This window comes from Falco rusticolus, chromosome 11 (genome assembly GCF_015220075.1).
Source record: "Falco rusticolus isolate bFalRus1 chromosome 11, bFalRus1.pri, whole genome shotgun sequence".
In the NCBI taxonomy this organism is placed as follows: domain Eukaryota; kingdom Metazoa; phylum Chordata; class Aves; order Falconiformes; family Falconidae; genus Falco; species Falco rusticolus.
In genome coordinates, this window is record NC_051197.1 from 8,837,556 (window position 1) to 8,856,503 (window position 18,948).

At 37.9% G+C, this 18,948-nt stretch overlaps 1 protein-coding gene across 5 annotated transcripts in view; it reads left to right on the forward strand.

Annotated features, from left to right (window-relative positions):
• LOC119155386 (BEN domain-containing protein 5) overlaps positions 1-18,948 on the forward strand; it is a 965,021-nt gene that overhangs the window by 583,277 nt on the left and 362,796 nt on the right. For 3 of the 5 annotated variants that reach the window (XM_037404019.1, XM_037404020.1, XM_037404024.1), the window contains 3 exons: positions 9,299-9,432; positions 11,142-11,517; positions 17,774-17,922. The exons of 1 other annotated variant lie outside the window; for it this stretch is intronic. In XM_037404019.1, coding sequence (XP_037259916.1) covers positions 9,299-9,432; positions 11,142-11,517; positions 17,774-17,922 — 659 coding nt within the window. The remainder of the gene's footprint in view (positions 1-9,298; positions 9,433-11,141; positions 11,518-17,773; positions 17,923-18,948) is intronic. One more of the 5 variants, XM_037404021.1, reaches the window with a different exon arrangement.

Consider the following 18,948-nt stretch of genomic DNA (forward strand, 5'->3'; position numbering starts at 1 on the left):
CAGTAAATAATTGTTTTCTCTAGCTTCTGCCTTCAACATTTCTCACCCACACAATTGTAACAAATGCAGCTCCATCAGACTCTCACAGCAATTCCCTACCTGTGTGCATCCATATTCTTTCTTGCCCTTTTATAAAATGTTACAGTCCACTTCATACTAAAAGCTTACGGTGAGATAATCTGCTGTGCATTTCAGAAATATGTAAATTCTCTGTTCCCAGAAAAATTTTAAATTACATAATTCTAGGACTGAGTTTTGGCTAGGATTGAGAGTGGATACACACTAAGAAGTTGAAGCAAGCTTCTTCGCTGTGGATAGCTAATGGAGGAAAGACCCTTTGTCAGGTGCTGGAATAGGTGAAAATTTACAAGATGAGATCTTAGATTATGTGAAGTATGTACAAAATGTAGGAAGTTGTCTTGTTGTATAACATTTAACTTAAAGTTTTTATTGGTATTTCTGTAGTCTTGTGCTTCTATGTGCATTCTTCTCCTCCTTGTGCTATTCAGACAGCCTGGGGAGTTGGCACACATAGAGCAGGTCATGGCTGTGGCCGCTGTGTACCATTGCTGCATCCCATGTTCATACGTAGTCCACATGTCACACTTCCTTTCCCAGGGCAGTCTGTAGACCTAATGAACTATTGTGGGAGGGACAGTGTTTGCTAACTGTTCCTAGAAAGCTCTAGGTCTAACCCCTCTCGTGATACGGAACTCATGTGTTGTATGACAGGGACCTGGGGAGAAATGGCACCAGGGAAAAAATCAAAACACCTGCAGCTGCTTCTTGGGTGATCCCAAGTGTTGCCTTGAGTAAAGAAGTGCTGCAGGAAGCCTTCCTGTAGTGGTAATGGTTCCTCACAGATTCTTTGTTCGATATTTTTTTTCCTGGGATAGTTCTGGAGTACCTGCAGACGAGCTTGTGTGTCGGTGCCTTTGAGCAGCAAATCCAACTTTTCCTAACTGTGCTCTCTCTCTGCCATACCTGTGCATCAGGTCTTGCCATGCCAACAGCCCTCTGTGGTCACTGAGAGAAAGTAAGCCCAGCAGGTTAAGCAGTGGTGAAGTAATTTTGTTCACATTAGGATTTAAAAAAAAATAAAATATTTTTTTTTAACTTCCTGCTGTGATACTTAAGGTGTATGGCCTACTTTGTCAGGTACTTAACTGGCATGCTACTGTTGTGTTGCCTTTTCATCAGGTGAAAGGTCTGGCTGTATGCAGAGATCCACCCAGTCATTTTGTGTTACAGAAAAACTGCATCACACTCTTAAATATAGTCCTGACTACGAGAGTGGCAGTATTCATAAAGAATATTTAAATTTCACACTCGTTTTGTGTTTGATCCATTTCTGTTTTATTTTTAACTTGTTTAAGATGAAGGGTGGAGGTTTTTTTTCCCCTTCTAAATTCTACAGTAGGAACATTCTGAGATATGAAGGGCTTATACAGAGGCACGATTTGGTTGGGGATTTTTTTATCTTTTATGTTTGTTCACTGTTGTAGTCTTAATATGGCACACTCGCACAGAGCTTGTATGGCAGCAACACTAAAATTTTGGAACTTCTAAAACTGTAGCTGGTAAGTAGTGGCTTGGAGTAACCCTTATGATAGTTGTGATGGTTATATGTCATCAGCAGGATAAAATACCAGTAAAAACCAAAAAGGTTGGATTTATCTGTGCAAGATTTTACCCTTATATTTAATTTTCTCTTTTCCTGTGTCACTGTGCTTCTTCTGGAAGTATGTTGGTTTTTGGTTTTGGGGTGGGTTTTTTTTGTCTTAAACCCTTCTTAACCGTCCTGTTTGTTCCTCAGTTACATTTGCTTTTTGCTTCACCTAATAGTCAGAAGTCATTTATTTATTTTGATGGCATAAAGACATACAAGTGATCTACACTTGTTTTTTTTCTTGATCTTAGTATATACATTGCACCACTTACAGCAGTTAGGCTTGTACATGTTGTATAAGTACAATACAGTAAAAGTATGACTTTCAGAGTTTTAATAAAATGGACTTCAAAGACAGTATGGTTGTGGTAGCTATGGTAACTAACACTAATTAAAATATGCTAAAATTTGCAGGGGAGTGAAAAGGGGAAAAATGTAAGTTAAGGGGATTTTTTTCATAATTTAATGGTAAAACTTTTTTTTTCAGTGGACTACCTAAGTGCCAGTCAGTCACTTATTTGTTATTTTTAAAGGAACTCTTTAAAAATAGTAGAGGCTGAACCACGCTGTAATTTTTGTATATAAACTAAAAAATGCATAAATCTACCCACTGTTTCCATAGCAAGCTCATTCCTTGGGCAGAGTTGTGGAAGCTTCCTGGAGTGTTCCCTGTAGGCTGCTGCATTATCTGCTGAATAGCTGGTAGGCAACATCTGTATGGCTTTGTGGCCTTTGTGATCATGCAGTCATAATCAGGGATTGGTCCTAATATAATTTTACAGCGCAAATTGTAGCTGTCATTGAGATTGATGATCTTTTTAAATGAACTTTTGAACTTTTGAAGAAAGAAATAGCATTTATTATAAATAGCTTTTTGTAAAATATTTATCATGTTCAAACTTTTGAAACATAATTCCCATAGTTCAGTTTCATATGTAGGTACAGAGGAAATATTTGAAGGATAGCATTTTAACATCCTACTTGTTTTCAAGGTTTCTTCTTTTTAATTTAATGGCAATATTGTATTGTGTTTGTTTCAGGAAGGATTAAGAGAGTTGTTCCATAATAGCTATAATCCTTTGTGTTTGAGTATTGTACAAATATTCACAAATCTGCACAACACTTCAGTGGGGTAGATGGGGACAGTAAGATGCAAAGGTTGTTATTCATGGCCAGTATTTAAGCAAATATTGGATCCAGGATTAACACTGTCCTCAGTCTTGTAAAGAGCATGATTTCCTGTTTCTCAGTGTAATGTCTTGTCTGTATTTGATCATCCAGCTCCATCAGTTTCTACTGCAGCCAAGTGTTCTTCTAATACCAGTAAAAGTTAAATGGAAGGAAGAGTTTCTGACAAAGAATAAAAGAACAATAATTATTTGTAGCTGTATTAGTTTTGAGCCATGTTACTTTTGGTTAATTATTTTTGAAGAGACTTTGTATTAGCTTTTGAATTAATAAATATATTTCATATTAATAATGGAAGTTAAGAAAGAAGATATATTTAGGTTATTTAAGTTTTTCTTGCAGCACAGGTTTGACGTCTCTGGGCTTATACTCAGATAGTGAATGTGAACAGTCTGCTGATAAGTGAGTGCGTGCAAAAGGAGAATGTTACAAAATATTTGAACGTTGTCATGTGAATTAGAAATTTGACTACAGATCTGTCCTCTGCTTTTGTAGGAGTTCAGCTCCTTAATCTTTCTGTTCCTTCTTTAGTGCCTTTGTACAAAACAGATGTGGCTTTCTCTCCATCATCAGTGAGCAGTCTTGACACGGGCTTCTGGCACATCATCCTTCTTACCCATCATCTCTAAAAGTTGTCAAGCAGTAGTTTAAGACCTTTCTATCTTGCCTTTTCCCAATTTGATTAAGAATTATTTTCACTCTGTTTCCTATTCTTTACACTTAATTGAAATTCACAAGATTTAACAGCCTTTTTGGCCGGTTCCTTAAGAGCATGTCTTCACCTTCACGTGCTTATTGGTCCTGCCTGTCTCAGTGTTCCGTGATACACTGTTCTTCCCTGACTTCTTTGCTCACTCTTTTTGCTCTGAAGACATTCTTCTAGTCACCTGTTTGTATATTACTGTCATTTTCTTTCTGGAGAAGTGTTGCAGGACTGCTTGGTTCTTAAATTTTTGGGAGTGATACTGGCCCAGATGATGGCAACTCTCAGCTCTGCATTTTTATTCTTAACTTTTCTCACTTAAATTTGTTTAACTAAATATATTTCAGGTAGTGTTTTCACTGTGCCATGTGTTTTATTTCTGTAATCCTCTTATTTTCTGTCCTTCCAAAAAAGCTCTCCTCTAGTCTGCAAAAAAATGCAAAACAATATAGTAAATTATAGTATCCAAAGCCTGAATTGACTGTGCCAGCACCTCATTGACCTCTCTTTTGCACACACTCCTTCCTTTTAGCTGCATCAAGTTTGGCGGCACCTGTCCTCTTCAAATAACTTTTGTATTTCTGCTGCTGTTTGTTGTTCTGTGTTGTCTGTCACTGTCATTCTGAGTTTCTTCTTCTTTGGTAATGGTCTTAATCCCGGTGTACTACTAGCTCAGAGAGGTTTCAGATGAGGCAAGGTTTTCTTCCTCTGTATCCTGAATCTGATCCTGCAGGATTGGTACATTTTTCTGAAATCTCTTCTGTTCTTCCTGTTGAAGTCCTTCTTTAATGTTTGTATTCAGTTAGCTAAGGAAGTAATTTATAATTGGGTTTTTTTCCAGTTTCAAATAAACTAGATGGCTTTTTGCGGTTTTTTTGTTTCATTTTTCTTTGGTATTATCATGCTGTTTTCCTTCTCAGTCATAGCAATATTAGTTACTTTTAATTTGTGTTTAATTAGCACTCCGTGCCCTGTTGTACCTGGTGGGTGTATTTGCTTTGAAACCCCAAGTATACCTTTGATTGTGGGTTTTTTGCTTTGGTTCTTAAGTGTCTTTTACTTTATGAACTGTAATTGATCCGCAACCTGCTGAGGCAGGTGATGTTATCTGCTCTGTAGAAGGAACCTGGCTAAATCAGTAGCAAAGCAGTTCAGTGCAGCAGTGTGTGGGGAATCTTTTACAGGTGTTGTCCATATGTGTTGGATATATGCCTGGAAATGGGAAGGGTGATGGTAAATTTTTTCATCTGTCAGTATATCATTTTTCACAAGGGGTGGAATTTTTTTGAAAGCTTAGGGGAAGGGTGAATTTTGCTTCAAGTTCTTTCATTTTATTACTGTAAGATTTATAGCATTGCCAAGCCCCTTATTTGGACTGATCCCAGACCTGCCATCCCTCATCCATTTGGAGTGCAGAGTTCTCTTCCTCTATTTTTCCAGCTTTTACTCCAAAGGTGGAAAAAAAAATCAGCATTTGAACTACTTTTTGAACGGATTAGTTTGTTCAGTCTTTCTAAATTAGCAAGTAAGAGATGTTTTAAGGAGACTCTGAGATTTCCATAGGTTTTTTTATACATCCCGTGATAGGGTTTTCAATTTTAGAGCACTGACACGTTTCTCCTTGAATTTAACCAACTTGCTTCCTGCCCTGTTGGTCGCTTTGTCTGCTTCAGTTCTCTGCTGCTCTAGACTTAAATCTTTTACCTTTTTGCCTGGATCCACCCATCCTGACACTGAAACCAAGGCCTGACTGAAGAAAACATTCCAGGAACAGTTTATCCTTTGCTAGTTGATACAGATTCTCTAATGCAAGGTTGTTTTTTTGGTTTTCTTTCTTTCATCACTGCTGAGGCCAAGTGTCTTCCCAGCCACTCTCAAATTTCTCAGCAGTTCGCTGTCTTCTTACTACCCAAAAGCTTTGGTAGGTGGCTGTGTGGGGAGGGATGCTGTCATGTGCACTGGCTCTTGAGCCCCATACCTTGTGGCGTTGACTGGCAAGATTGCTTCAAGTCTGACCTTTTCCTGGAGCACAGTTATTCCAGCATGCTTTATTCTGTGCATTGAATCACGGAATAGTGTGTTCTCTGTCTGGCATTATGGCTTCTGTGCACAAAAGCAATTTTTCCTAATTTACATGTGTCTTCCAGAATGCTCGCTCTTAAAGAACAGAGAGAATCAATGATGCCTGTTCTTGTATTGTATTTTTGTATTCTTCTACCCTGCATATTTTGCTACAAGTACCTAATTAGGTGTGTTAAGCGCTAGTTCTCAATAGCTGGTATCACTGAACCGCTTATTCCATATATAGGAAAAAGAATAGGCACAACTTTATGACAAGCTGATCATGGGCACTTAAGGAAAGGTGTAATTTTTAACTTGTAGCAAGGTTTAAATGACTAGGGACAAAGTCCAGACAGATGATTGGGTTTATTACAAAGCCAGGCGCTGAGCCACAATGTTTCCAGGGCTGCCCTTCTCTCTGTCCTGGCATGCTCTGTAGCTTTAGGCCTATTGCATCTTGTCCAGCTGTTCGGTTGGTATCTTGGTTTTCCTGCAGCTCAAGATCATGTGTGTTTTGCTTTTTGCTGGGTTCTTCTTTTGTACCTCTCTTTTGTAGGCTGGCACAACAGCAGACAGGGAGAGTCCTAAGAACTGCTCTAAATGCATGTTTCTCCTACCCCTCCCCCCGCCCCCCCCCCCCCCCCCCGCCCCTCGTTTCCCCTCTCCCTCCCACCCCTTCCCAAATTCCTTTAATATTTACAGAACAAGAGCCATTACTCCAGCATTAGTCTCAAATTCAGAATGAGATTTTTCTGGTTCTATCTGCAGCTAATGCAGAAGACAACAGAGGTTAGAAATGCTTTTTTTTAAAAAAAAAGAAAGAAAAACAAAAGGCCTTTTCATATTCAACACACTGGATGAATTGTGTCAGGCATAAGTAGGCCTACAAAGAGCAGAGCATATGTAAGAAAATATTACATATATTGTTGTTGGAAGGCGGAGGAACATAAAGTTAATTGTTCATTGACTGAAATTTCCTGAGCTATAACTTATACAAACTCATTTTCACCATTGTTTCTTCAAATTTGGTATGGGGATAAAAGAGTTCCTTTCTTCAACTTACTGGTTTATTTACAGGGTAAGCAGTAAAATCAAAAAGTCAAATGAAGAGATTTGCCAAACATGAAAGAGAACAGTGTTGATAGTTACATACCAATAATGTACAAACTAGAGCATTTGTAAGGAGGTATATAAACAAACATTTACCTGCAGTCCACCAGTGAAGTTTTGCAAACATAAATTTCATAGGCAAACTGAGAATTTGGGAGTGTAGAGAATGAAGAGTTCCATTGATGTGCATTGTTTTCTTTGACCCCAAACTGTTTTCTTTCATTTCTGTCGTTCAGTCCGTAAAATGTGCTCCTAACATTTATGAATTGACTTAAAAAGCTAAAATCAACAGATAAATATTTCTGTTCTTCCAAATTTTTTATTTTAATGTTGGTTTATTCATCAGAAAGGATTTCCTGACTTCCACTGTAGTCTGCGCATTCACTTACTCCTCTGTGACCACCTTCCATGAGTGTGTCAAGGCTTGCTTTTCCCTGGCCATGGGAAGGAAGGCTATGTTTCTAGTTTGCATGGGGTTCTGGCTACTGGTGACCTCAGCTAGTTGCCAACAGACAGGTTTTTTTAACTATGTGAAGTAATTGGATTGTGTCCATCTTGTTGTGAGGCCAAGGGTTATTTCAGAGCATAGAAACTGATCTGCATTCTTTAAATGTAGGAGGAGTTCATCTGCATGTTCTGTGGAACATGAGTTGGCAAAGCAGTCTAGAGAATCTGGCTCTGCAGTATGTATGTGCTGCTTGTCGTCTAAAGAACTGTGAGAACATATTTTAGTAAAGGATTCCTCAGTCTATCAGATACCCCAAAATACATAGTCACAGAAAAAGTTGATGGGTGGGTTTGGTGGCTTTTTTCCCCATTCAGTATGGCTGGATTTATTCTTAAATTTCTGTCCTTCCAAGAAGATACCAATACCTATCGGTCTTTCCTTTAGTCTGTAAATTTTTATTTTTTCTAGGAAGGGCTCCCGTATTTTCTTCTCTTCTCTCTGACAGTAGAATTGGGTTATCTCACTTTTCTGATGAACTGACGTTTTGTAGATAAATGAAAACATAGGGGTTTATTTTTCAAAACTGAAACAGTTGGATTGCCTTTTTGTTTTACTGGGATAAGCATCCGTGATGCTCTGGGGAATGGAGAATGATCTAAAATAAGCCTAGTTGTTTTTTGTTGTTTATCTGTTTCTTTCTGCATCTGTCTTAGTATTTATTGCTACCATCTGCATTTCATTTCAGGTTGTCTAATATCTTATTCTGCATGTTCTGTGCCTATTCTCTTTACATAGCCTTGGGCTGTAATATCACCATTTGCCTACAAGAGATCCATTTCTATCTGTAACAAAATGAATTGCATTCATCTGTGTAATTCATTTCTAATGAATGCCTTGCTCCTCATTAAACAGTGATTTACCTTTGTTTCCCTTTCCTACACTGTCAACACGAACCATTTTGAGGTCCTGTGGAGAGACGCTAATTTGAGAAAGCAAAAGTCAATGCAACTAGAGCACTCAGAAATGCCATCCTCATTGGCACTTCCAAAAATATTCATGGGACACTTTGTGAAATACAGTTTGCAGGTGGATAAAAAGATTCAAAATGTTTTCTTATTCATAAGCTTTCAATGTACAAAGACAACAGTTTAGAGTTTAAATGCATTTCTCCTTGTCAATGTCTTGAACAGGTAGCCAAGCTTGTGAATCTTTTAAGACCTTGTCTGCTCTGCAGGAGTTTTACGGATCACAGGCACATTTGGGGAGACTGTACTCTTGATTCCCTGTCCCATCTGCACCTTTTCAGTAATATTAAAATATATCCAAGTTATTTTGAGAATAATGTTTTGAAATGCTTGGTCCTGAGGTATGTTAGAATGTTTCAGTCTTGAAAATATTTTGCTTCAATTTTTAAATGAGATTCAAAGATTAATATAACCATTTATTGGCTTTGTGTATCTAAATGAAAATAATTAGTACCGTCAACTAATGAAGCAGGTGTAGTATAGTAATTTTGTTGCAGCTTTGGTCTATACACAACTTTTCTGTGATGCCCTTTCAACTTATCCTGCAGCATCCCCTTTTCCAGCCCTGCACTTTGCAGAACAGCAGCATCTGCCATGTGTGCAAATAGATCTGTACTGCTGACAGATGATGGTAGAGTATAGGATGAATTACCAAGTTTATTTTCACTTTAAACCAAAGCAGAGTTTGAACTGCGGCAACCAGTTATGAATATGAAAGTACTGTTGGTAAATATAATTTAGAGCAACACAGATCGTTTTTAGGAAATCGTTTTATTTACAGCGTCTTTAACTCTTGTTTTTGTGATAGTACAAGCTACTCATTGACACTTTTGATCACTCACATGAATTTAGCTTGGCATTTTACAGTATTTATTCTTGTGTTTGGCCAGATTGATCCCCGGTTGAAACTCTAGAATTGCTAGTGGGCATCAGTTGAGTTATACCATGGATAATTTGATCATAGCATGAGGGGATTGAAGCATGGGAAGTTTTTGGTTCTGTTTTTTTTAACTGGTCTTGCCTAAGTCATGTAGTATTTGGAAGTAAGAACACTGATTAATGTAACAAAATTTTATTTTTAATATACATTTTAGAGGACAAAACTGACCTTGAGAACAGTGTGATGCAGAAGAAAATTAAAATCCCCAAACTCTCTCTCAATCACGTAGAAGAAGCTGGGGAGGTTACAGATTATGGGGAAGAAGATGTGGAGCTTAGACACAGTAAGGTACTGAAGTCTTTCTTTTTTTTTTTTCCCTTCTCTTTTTTTTTTTTTTTTTTTTAATTTTTTTTTTTTGGAAGTGCTTGGGGCATATACAGACGTCATAGCTTAAGAATTCCAGGCCTGCTTTTGATCCCCTTAAAACACTGTGTTTGGTGAAATTGGGTCAAATTGTGTGTGGGGGGGTGGGGTATTTTTAAAACCTGATTTATGTGCAATCGAACGTTTTCCTGCTTATACCGTCTGCAGAGTTTAATTGCCATTGCCATTTGAGATTTTTGGAACAATGCTTTTCCACTTTGGCTCAGAATGCTTTAAAAAGTCACCAGTTACGTGAATGTCGAGCAGCTGTTCTCGGTGGCACTTGTGACCTATTGCGCGCTGCTTGTTTGGAATGGAAGGGGTGCTCTGAGGCTTCCCAACTACAGCAGTAGATGAGAAGACAAATTGACAGGACTGCATCCCTCCATTGTAACTGCCAGTTGCCTTTTTAGGTCTAGATGCCAGAAACCCACTATGTAAATGTATTTATTTTTTTATATCAAATGATTTCTTTAAAAGTCTGCCAACCTTCAGAATAAAATACTGCTCTGTGGCTTCATGTGTTTTGCAGCTGCAGGAATGATACTAGTACATTTCTTTATGGTGGGCCAGCATATTTTTTTGTATTATTTATTTTTTTTAGAGCATGCGTGGAGCAGGCATAACATCAAATAATCTCATTTTCTGCCACATTACTCATGGATATTGTGGTATGGGAACTGATAGTGTCAGCTTCTTGTCTCTAAACTATGAGCTACATTTGCTTTCCTTGCAGTTGCTTGGAAGTTCAAATGCTTTTTCCATATTTGGCCAATAAAACTTAGTGACTTTTAGCCATGCTGTCACATTTTAATACCACTGTTGGGGCCCAAGAAAAGAGGTGCGCTTTAATTTGTAGGGTTTGTGCAGATGGTAAGAAGGTAAATTTCTGCTGAGAGTTCTAAGGACATGAAGCCTCTGCAATGCAGTACTGATACAGAAGGAATCAGTTGATGAGGGAGGTGAGGCTGGGTGATATGCTCTGTCTCCAACTTCTGTGTTTTCAAGTTCCTTTTCAGTGTTTGCTGATAGCGTTAACTCATTCACTTGCACCAGGCAGTTGGGGGAATATGCTACAGGAATAGTCGGAGAACTATTCCTCTGTCAGAGATCGAGTTTTGTCTCCCAAAGTGTGGGAAGGACAAGCCCTCTGTTCACAGAACAGCTCTGTGTGGTACGCTGCTTTTATCTCTGATGTTACAGGTGATGAGCGTAGCGCGTAGTTGATTCTTTCTCTTACTTATCAGAAAATCAGTCGTCAGAAATCTAAAAGTTAGGGGTAAACTTTAAAGGAAGAGAGATCCAGATCCACTTTTTTAAAAGAAATTAATTTTCTTTACATATGCAATCAAGTGACCTATATACACTGAGCTTGCAAGTGTTGTGCAAATGCAGAAAGGCAGGCCTTTAACTGCCTCAGAAGTTTGTAAATGCATTTAGCGGAGTTTCACGTGCATGGTAGTTATGATGCATATCCACAAGAATCTGTTAGGCAAAACATTTTTGCAGGCAGACTTTGTCTTGCTTTTTTTGGAAAACAAGAATATTAACACTTCCCAAGTCTGTAGAATTTTAAATTTACTACATCTTACTGCTCTCCTAATTTTTAAAAATTTTTTTATTGTAACATGCAGAGACAAGATGGGAGGAAACAAAGTGAAGGTACACACAAAAGCATTGAAGCAGTTGTTGCTCGCCTTGAAAAACAGAATGGGATGAGTCTCAGTAATACTTCCAGCCCTGAGGAGGCTTTTATGGAGACTTCGGAAGGCATGAACAACATGGACGATGCTGTAGTTCCTCGGATTCTGTATGAAGAATTGCTGAGGAGTTACCAACAGCAACAAGAAGAAATGAGACACATTCAACAGGAGCTTGAGAGAACGCGCAGACAGCTTGTGCAACAGGCAAAGAAGCTAAAGGAGTATGGGGCACTCGTGTCAGAAATGAAAGAGCTCAGAGACTTGAACAGGAGGCTCCAGGATGTACTGCTTCTAAGACTAGGTAGTGGTAAGTGCTGGACTTAAATGGGACTAGTTTTAATGAATTTTTCAAGTGTGATCAATAGTAATGGAGACGTACTTGAAGAATAACACTGGTTGTTAAACTGGACATTGAATGTTAAAAGGGTTTTCTGCTGTGGCTGTACAATATGTGTCGAATTTGTATGCTATGTACGTCTGGGTTTTTCTTTAATGATAGTGGAGGTCTTTGTGCTGGTGTGGTTGAATCAGAGTTTCATTTTAAGCAGCTGTGTTGAAGAGTCTCTGACCTTCCAGTATATGCTGAAAAAGATAATAAAGCGTCATCTGCAAAATATACCAATATGTTCCAGTTTAAAAAGGAGAAAAAAAAAAAAAGAAGAAGAAAGAAAGGGCAGTGGAGTGAATATTTGGGCTAAAACTATTTTATCCTTTTCAGTTAGGGATTTTGTTTATTGTTATGTGACTGTGTTACCTTCCGTTTTCTGCCCCCCTCTTCCCATTAGTCGCTCATTAGAATGTGATATATTCCTGAACTTCTTAGCAGTGGCTTTAAGCAGCCATGCTATTTGAAAAATAATGGATTGTTAATTTATAGTAGTGTCCCATTTATCAACACGTGTTACAAAATGCAGGTTTGTGTAATTTGGATTTAAATTTTAAATATCTTGAGTCAATTGCTCATTTGTTTTGGTTTATAACAATTATTTAACCGTTATGTTGGAATAAATGGGAAAAAAAAGACAAAATAAAAAATTCATCCTTTTCATTGAAGATGGTACCTTTGGAATACCTTCAAATACTTTACTAATTTATATTTATTTGCCATTAGAATGTGGTACTGCTGTGTTGAAGATTTGCTCGGTGACTGAAACTTGGTTAAAATTTGTGCATCCAAAATTAGCATGCTGTTTCTTATGTCTGCCTTTGTGTACCTGGAAACTTAATTTTTGCATGTAAATTGGATATTGGCTCTTCTACTTGACTTGAACGAGTGCATGCAGTTTGCATGTGGGTCTGAGTTACATTCATGTACAAACCTGAACCTGGGAGAGCATGTGCCTGTGCCGTAGCATGTGTTAAGGCGTGCCCGCAAGTTTGGAGCAAGGTTCTTGAAGTAGCATCTGACGATTTAAACTGGGTGTTTGATTGTGAATGCTCATCATTGTTACACTGTGCATAATTAAAATGTCATTACTTATTATAAACATTCTAGTTAACTTTTTAAATAAAACTAAATAGGCAAGGTTTCCACAGTCTGAAAAACACAATGTGGTTGGCAGTAGATTCCACTGAGCTTTCTAAAATTTTCCTTGGATGGAAAGATGTTTCTTCATCTGCAAGTAGTTAGCTGGAATTTATGTGAATGGAGCACCAGCCAGATGTTAGTAGGCAATGGGGCTGAACAGCATAAAATACCAATTTAGTTGGTAGACTTGACAGCAGTTTGAGTGGTGAGACCAGCAATGAAATGAAGACAGCTTCTGAATTCTGTCTTGTTTCTTTCACTTTAAGAAAGAAGGGATGCATTTCTTACTTGAGCTGAATCAGAGACCTTGGAAGCCAAAGGAAAAAAAAAAAAAAAAGACACCCCCCCCAAAAAAAAAACCCCAAACAAACAAACCAAAACAAACAAAACCTCTTGGAAAAAAAGCTGAATCTTCTCTAAATACTTGGCTTGAATTGCTATTGCATCAGTCTGGCACCTGCTTTACAACTGAAAATCAATCTCGATTATGTTGAAGACAAGGTCTTTAAATTTAGTCACGTACCTGGACAAATATGAATTATAAGTAACTTCCAGAAAAATCTCTTGTTGTTATTGCTTCTATGAAAGTTTTCATGGATAGCAAAGGTAGAATTTGGCCTTACTGGCTGTGTCTGTCACAGGGTGTGTGTTTCCCAAGAGTCAATGTGTTAACCACTGATTACTCGATTGCCTTTCCTTGTAGCCTCATTCACAGTCGAGAAACAAGCAGATTCTAGAAAGATCAATACAAAAATTTATGAATGGTTAGAAAGGGAGACATCTTCAGCACTTTATAAATTAGAGAGCCTGATGACAGTGTGAAAAAGTGCTACTTTCAGGCAAGGAATATATATATAAAGACTTCTTTAGTCTTTCTTACTTACCCAACCATACCTTATTTATAAGCTGGAAATGTGAATAATCTCTGAAAATTGTTCAGAAAATAGATTACATCCTGAATTCATCTTCAGTTGCTGCAGCAATCTCTTAAACCTAGAGTTTCAAATTACATGTAATTTATGTTACGCCGTACTTCCAGCAGGCTGGACTTAATGCAAACTAATTGCATTTCTGTTTCACCTTGGAGACTTCTGATTTCTTTGCATGAGATGACAGCTGTTTTTTGCTGATGAATTGCAGCTGTGGGAAATGCGTGCCTGTTGCCATTTTAAAGTTGCAGATCAAATATAGAACAGCCTCTTGAGCTAACATTCAGTCAAGTATTCAGTCTCCTAATTTCCCATCAACTTGTTGATTTGAGTGAGAAGTAGACCTAGGCCTTCATCTCTACTACTAAACTTGAGCCACTCTTGTGGAAAGAGTGAGGTTCTTCATCTTCCCCATGGTGACACTGAGTTACTCTTAAAAGAGAGCCTTGAAAGCAGGTGTGGTAAATGACATTAGTGAAATCAGTACTGATCCATAGGGATATATTGAAGCTTCTTTATGATTTTGGTGTGCTGTTGCCCAACAGATCCCTGCCTGGAGGAGGCAGGCATTTGACTGGGGCTCTAGGGCCCAAAGCAGTGGGGAAATGAGATGACTGTCATTGAAGAGGTTACAGTATCCCTCATCTGAGCTTCTGGGAGAATGTGTGCAGCCAAAGCCTCTTTTCCCTTACCCGCTCTGGGATCAGGAAGCCCTGTGATTGTAGGCCTTTGCAGTTTATCTTTGTTTTGTTGCACCTGGAAACACACTAATCTGGCCTTTTTAATCAATAGAGAGTAAGGTGATTTAGAGAATTAAATCACTGACTCTTCCCTGTAGGCCTAACTTTAAATAGTCCTTGGATTGCAAAAGATAAGAATTTCAATAACATCTTAAAAACATAGTTGTCTGCAGGGTAAGATCTATGCAGTTTACTATGGTTGTGTATGGCCAGAAGTAGTGAAGTTGTATCAGGGATAATGTTTGGGTGTTGTTCACTCCCTGATAAATACTTCATTTTCATGTTGTATTGGTAAGAATTAGCGTTGCTCTAAAGCCAGGAAGTGTATTCGCTTTCATTCATAAACATTCATTCATCAACGCACGCACAGCCCCCCAGGTGGTTATTTTTAATCCCAGTTTAATTACAGTGATCCAGTTTACAGTGTAGGGGGACTGACACCAGAATAGGGAGAACAAAATGGTATATGTGGTGTACTGCATGTAAGGAGTTACTATTATCAGCTTTTCTAGATTTGTTTGGTTTTTTGATATTAAAAAAAAAAAAGAAAAAGTGCAAGGTTTCTATCAAGTACAAGTACAGGAAGTACCATATATGTAATATTACCACCTCTCAGACTCCTCTTGTTTGCATTCAAATTCTGGTAGACCATGTGGAAAACGAGCTTGCTGCTTACAAATGTATATTGACCACTTTATCAGTTATTTTGACTTATTTACTAGTTTTTGAATAGCTTGTAGCCTAAGATGCATTTTTTAGGAAAAGAAGTGGTGAAGGGAAGCCACCTACCTCTTCATCCTTCATTTGAAGTTGCTGGCCTCTCATATATTATGGAAACCTTACAGTCAGAAAGAGAAGGACTTTGCAATAAAACATTTGTTTTCTTTTTACATTCTGAAGAACTGTCTTGTTTTTTGGTTGTTTGTTTTTTTTTTTTAATGATCCATATTATGCAAGTACTATCATTGTTGAGCCTTTAGTTAGTGGCATATATTTTTGTATGTTCCCTTCGTCATATTTAAAATAAAATGCAGAGCATGAGAGCTACAGAGAGGAGAAACTTTTAGAGCATGCTGCGTGGTCAATTGGGCACACAACTCCCATTAGCAGTAAGACAATAACGCAGGTTGTGTGTCTAATTCACAACATGCTGGGCTGAAAATGCAGTCTTTAGTAGCTGGTGAAAGCAGCTGTGAAGACTGCCTAATCAGAGGCACATTTCTGTTCAGAAAGAAAAAAAATATCGGTAGAATACAAAAGAAGACATCTAAAAGGCTTTCTGTTGGTGACTTCTAAGCAAGCAGTAAGGCACGAATTGCAATAGAGGCTTTTCTGACCTGTTAGAACTATGTTTGTCGCGGACTTTAATCGGTTGTTCTTCTTGGGGAACTCCGGAAACCAAATCCCAGCTGTGTCAATATATAACTATAAACAAAACAGTAAAAGACTTCTAAATGGCAAATAGTGAAAGTGTTTAAACTGAGGTAAATATGAAAGAAGGTGGTTGTACTTGGGTGTCTTCTCAAAGTGACTTTCAAAGCATAAGAAGGGCTAAGATAGCACTTTGAAGAACTTTAGGTACCAGCTAAATGATCACTTCCTAAGTTCAGGCTGTCTATTACATGCCTGCATCTGCTTGTTGAGGTGTGCCTATGCCGAGATGGACGGAGGCTTTGGGTGGGTTAACCAGTCTGGGTCTTTTCCCCAGTCTGAATCAGTTTAGCAGTCTCAAGTTTAGAAAGTTTACTGTGGCCTTATCATCGTATATGCATGACAGTAGAGGTGCTTATTAAAAGTACTATGAAATTATAATGCAAACGGTGTGGTTGTCCTGATTTCTCTGTTTGTGCCGTGCTTGTATGGCACATGGCTCTTCAGATGCTCGTGGTGGTGGCACTGCAGTAAGCATTGTCTGAGTTGCTGAGATGACTTTTAGTTGTTGCTGAGTGTCAAGTGGCAGTCAGCTGAGAACGTTTAGCCAGCTAATGTTCTAGCTAAATAGCTGGGTGTAGAATAAGCTATAGGATAAATGTCAAATGCTGGCTATGGAGGAAATGATGATATCATGGTATAAACTCTTCAGTGAAACTGCACAAAGTAGGAAGAATGAATGCTTTGCTTGTTCCAGGTACAGGAACTAAATATTTAAGATATGTGACTCAAGACCTGAGTTCTGGTGTCAGCCTGGCTTGCAGAGTTAGATCCATTCAGGGCTCGGTCTGCCACGCAAACACTGAGGAGGGGTGCTGAACCGTAACTCTGACCAGAGTGTTGAATTGGTGTTTGTTGAAGATGTCAGGGTTGGGCTACAGAGTGCTGCGGTGCTCCCAGCACCAACCTGGTGAGTTCATCCTCGTAGTTCTTGAAGTGGCTGATGACTGTGGTGTCCAGGGTCTAAGCTGGCAACCTTGCTGTGTTAACGAACCGCCATCCCTGCGTGGAACTTCAGTGACTGCTGGAGCTTCTCGTGATCCTAGAGACAGACATCAAGACACAATGATAGGCTTGGGGCCATAGCCTGTTCCTAGACTTCTGGTGTAACTGCTGCAATGAATGGAATGATGAAATCCGGTCCACAAATTATTTTATTTTGTTCTTCTGTCTTTTTAGGAACACTTTATAAATTTGATCTGGAAAAGAAAAGTTGATGACTGACAAAATAATTGTCTTCCTTTGAAGCCTCAAACGTGTGCTTCATAGTATTCTGTTGTTTAAACTGTGTTTGATTTTTGTTGATTACATTAAAAATAAAAATCAGTGTGTTGGATGGGTTGGACAATCAAAATTCTAATTTATGTGGGTTTTTTTTAACCTTGGGCACTCATTCTATGCATGAAACTTTAGCATAAGTAGCCTAAGCCTGTTTCCTTTATAGCATTTCTGTCCATCCTCACTATTTTTAATATACCTCTGTTATATCCAAAGATATTTCATATTTCTATAAAATTTGTAATTCTATACGGATAATTTATGTAATTATCACAGTAAATTATGCAGGTTTCTATGCAACTAAGTAATTCTTATTTGAAGAATTACTATTGTTGCTTTTGGTTTATTATTTCAGTGTCATTTTAACATGATTTCCATAGTTTGCATTAAGCAATCTTACCCATATCTGTAATTGTCCATATGCTTTAATAATAAAATCAAACATTTAAATTAAAACTAAAAAAATTAATGTTTATAAAGCAGAGTTACTTATCCTACTTTTATTTGTTGACGTTCAGAAGTAGGATTTTGGTTTAGACTCTTTTTAACTTTAAATGAACATGACTAATGTGCTATTTTATGCTAACCATGGGTGATGAAGTGATTGATTTCGTATTCTCTGGGATAGCAGACAGCTCTCTTTTCTTAACTGTCTAGGACCTGCCATTGAGCTTGAAAAAGTAAAACCAGAATCAATTGAGCCTGAACCTGAGGTACAGAAGACCTTCAGTGAGGAAGCAAATACATCAACGTACTATCCTGCCCCCGTTCCAGTAATGGACAAGTATATTCTCGAGAATGGAAAGGTATTTTAAATTAAATATAGCATGAATAATGCGTAAATGTCCATCAGATGATTTTCTTGTGGAATTTTCTTGATCTCAGGGGTTTTGCATAGTGGCAGCTTATACAAACTTCCTCAGTTTTCATAAAGGTATGCTATTATGCTGAGGAAAATTATGAAATTACACAATTATGAACAGCATAGAAAATTATCCTCAGTGATGAGAGCATTGAATGCTGTGCAGCACAAGGAACATAATTATTAAATATGCATACACAAGCAAATTGGCATAGTCTTCAATTGGTGACATACGTAAATCTACCAAATAGAGACCAAAGTCTAATAACCCGAATTACAAAGTTACATTAGTCTATTTAACAGAAGTACTTTTTCCTGAAAGGTCTTTAATGTTTTTAATGTGCTGTAGTCATATTGCAAAGAAGCTTTCATGTTTTGGTTGAATTGGAGTCCAGTAGATAATTATGAACCCTGGAATTAAAATTGGCTCCCTTGAATCTGCCACTGAATTGAACTGATGTAGTGCTACTTTCCAGACACTCCTATAAAGTTGGTGAGATACCAGCTAGCTACAGTTTGCCAGAACCTGACTGATAGTTTTTCAGACTTCAGCATGTTCAACACATTGTTCACTCATCTGCCGAGGCCTGCCTTTACAGCTGCTGCCATTATCATGAAATAAGCATTATATTTCTTTTACAAAACTATGTTCTTCAGAACTGCCTATGCAGATCCTGTTTCTTAGGATACATATGCATTTGGTACCATAATCTGAGAACCTTTAAGGAGGAAATGTCCGTTTCAGTTTTGGCATATAGTGGAATTACTGCTAGAATAGCATGAAATACTACATTTTCAGATTTGTGTTATAAGAGTGACTGCACAAGTGTCTGTCATTATTGAAGATGAATTTGACATAACTGTGGAGGATGAAATGTGTGTGAAAAATAGTATAAACTTGGTAGTTTGACAGGTATTTGGTTCATATAGCTTTTCTTGCCTAGTATATTTAACATATGTCATTTGCTTG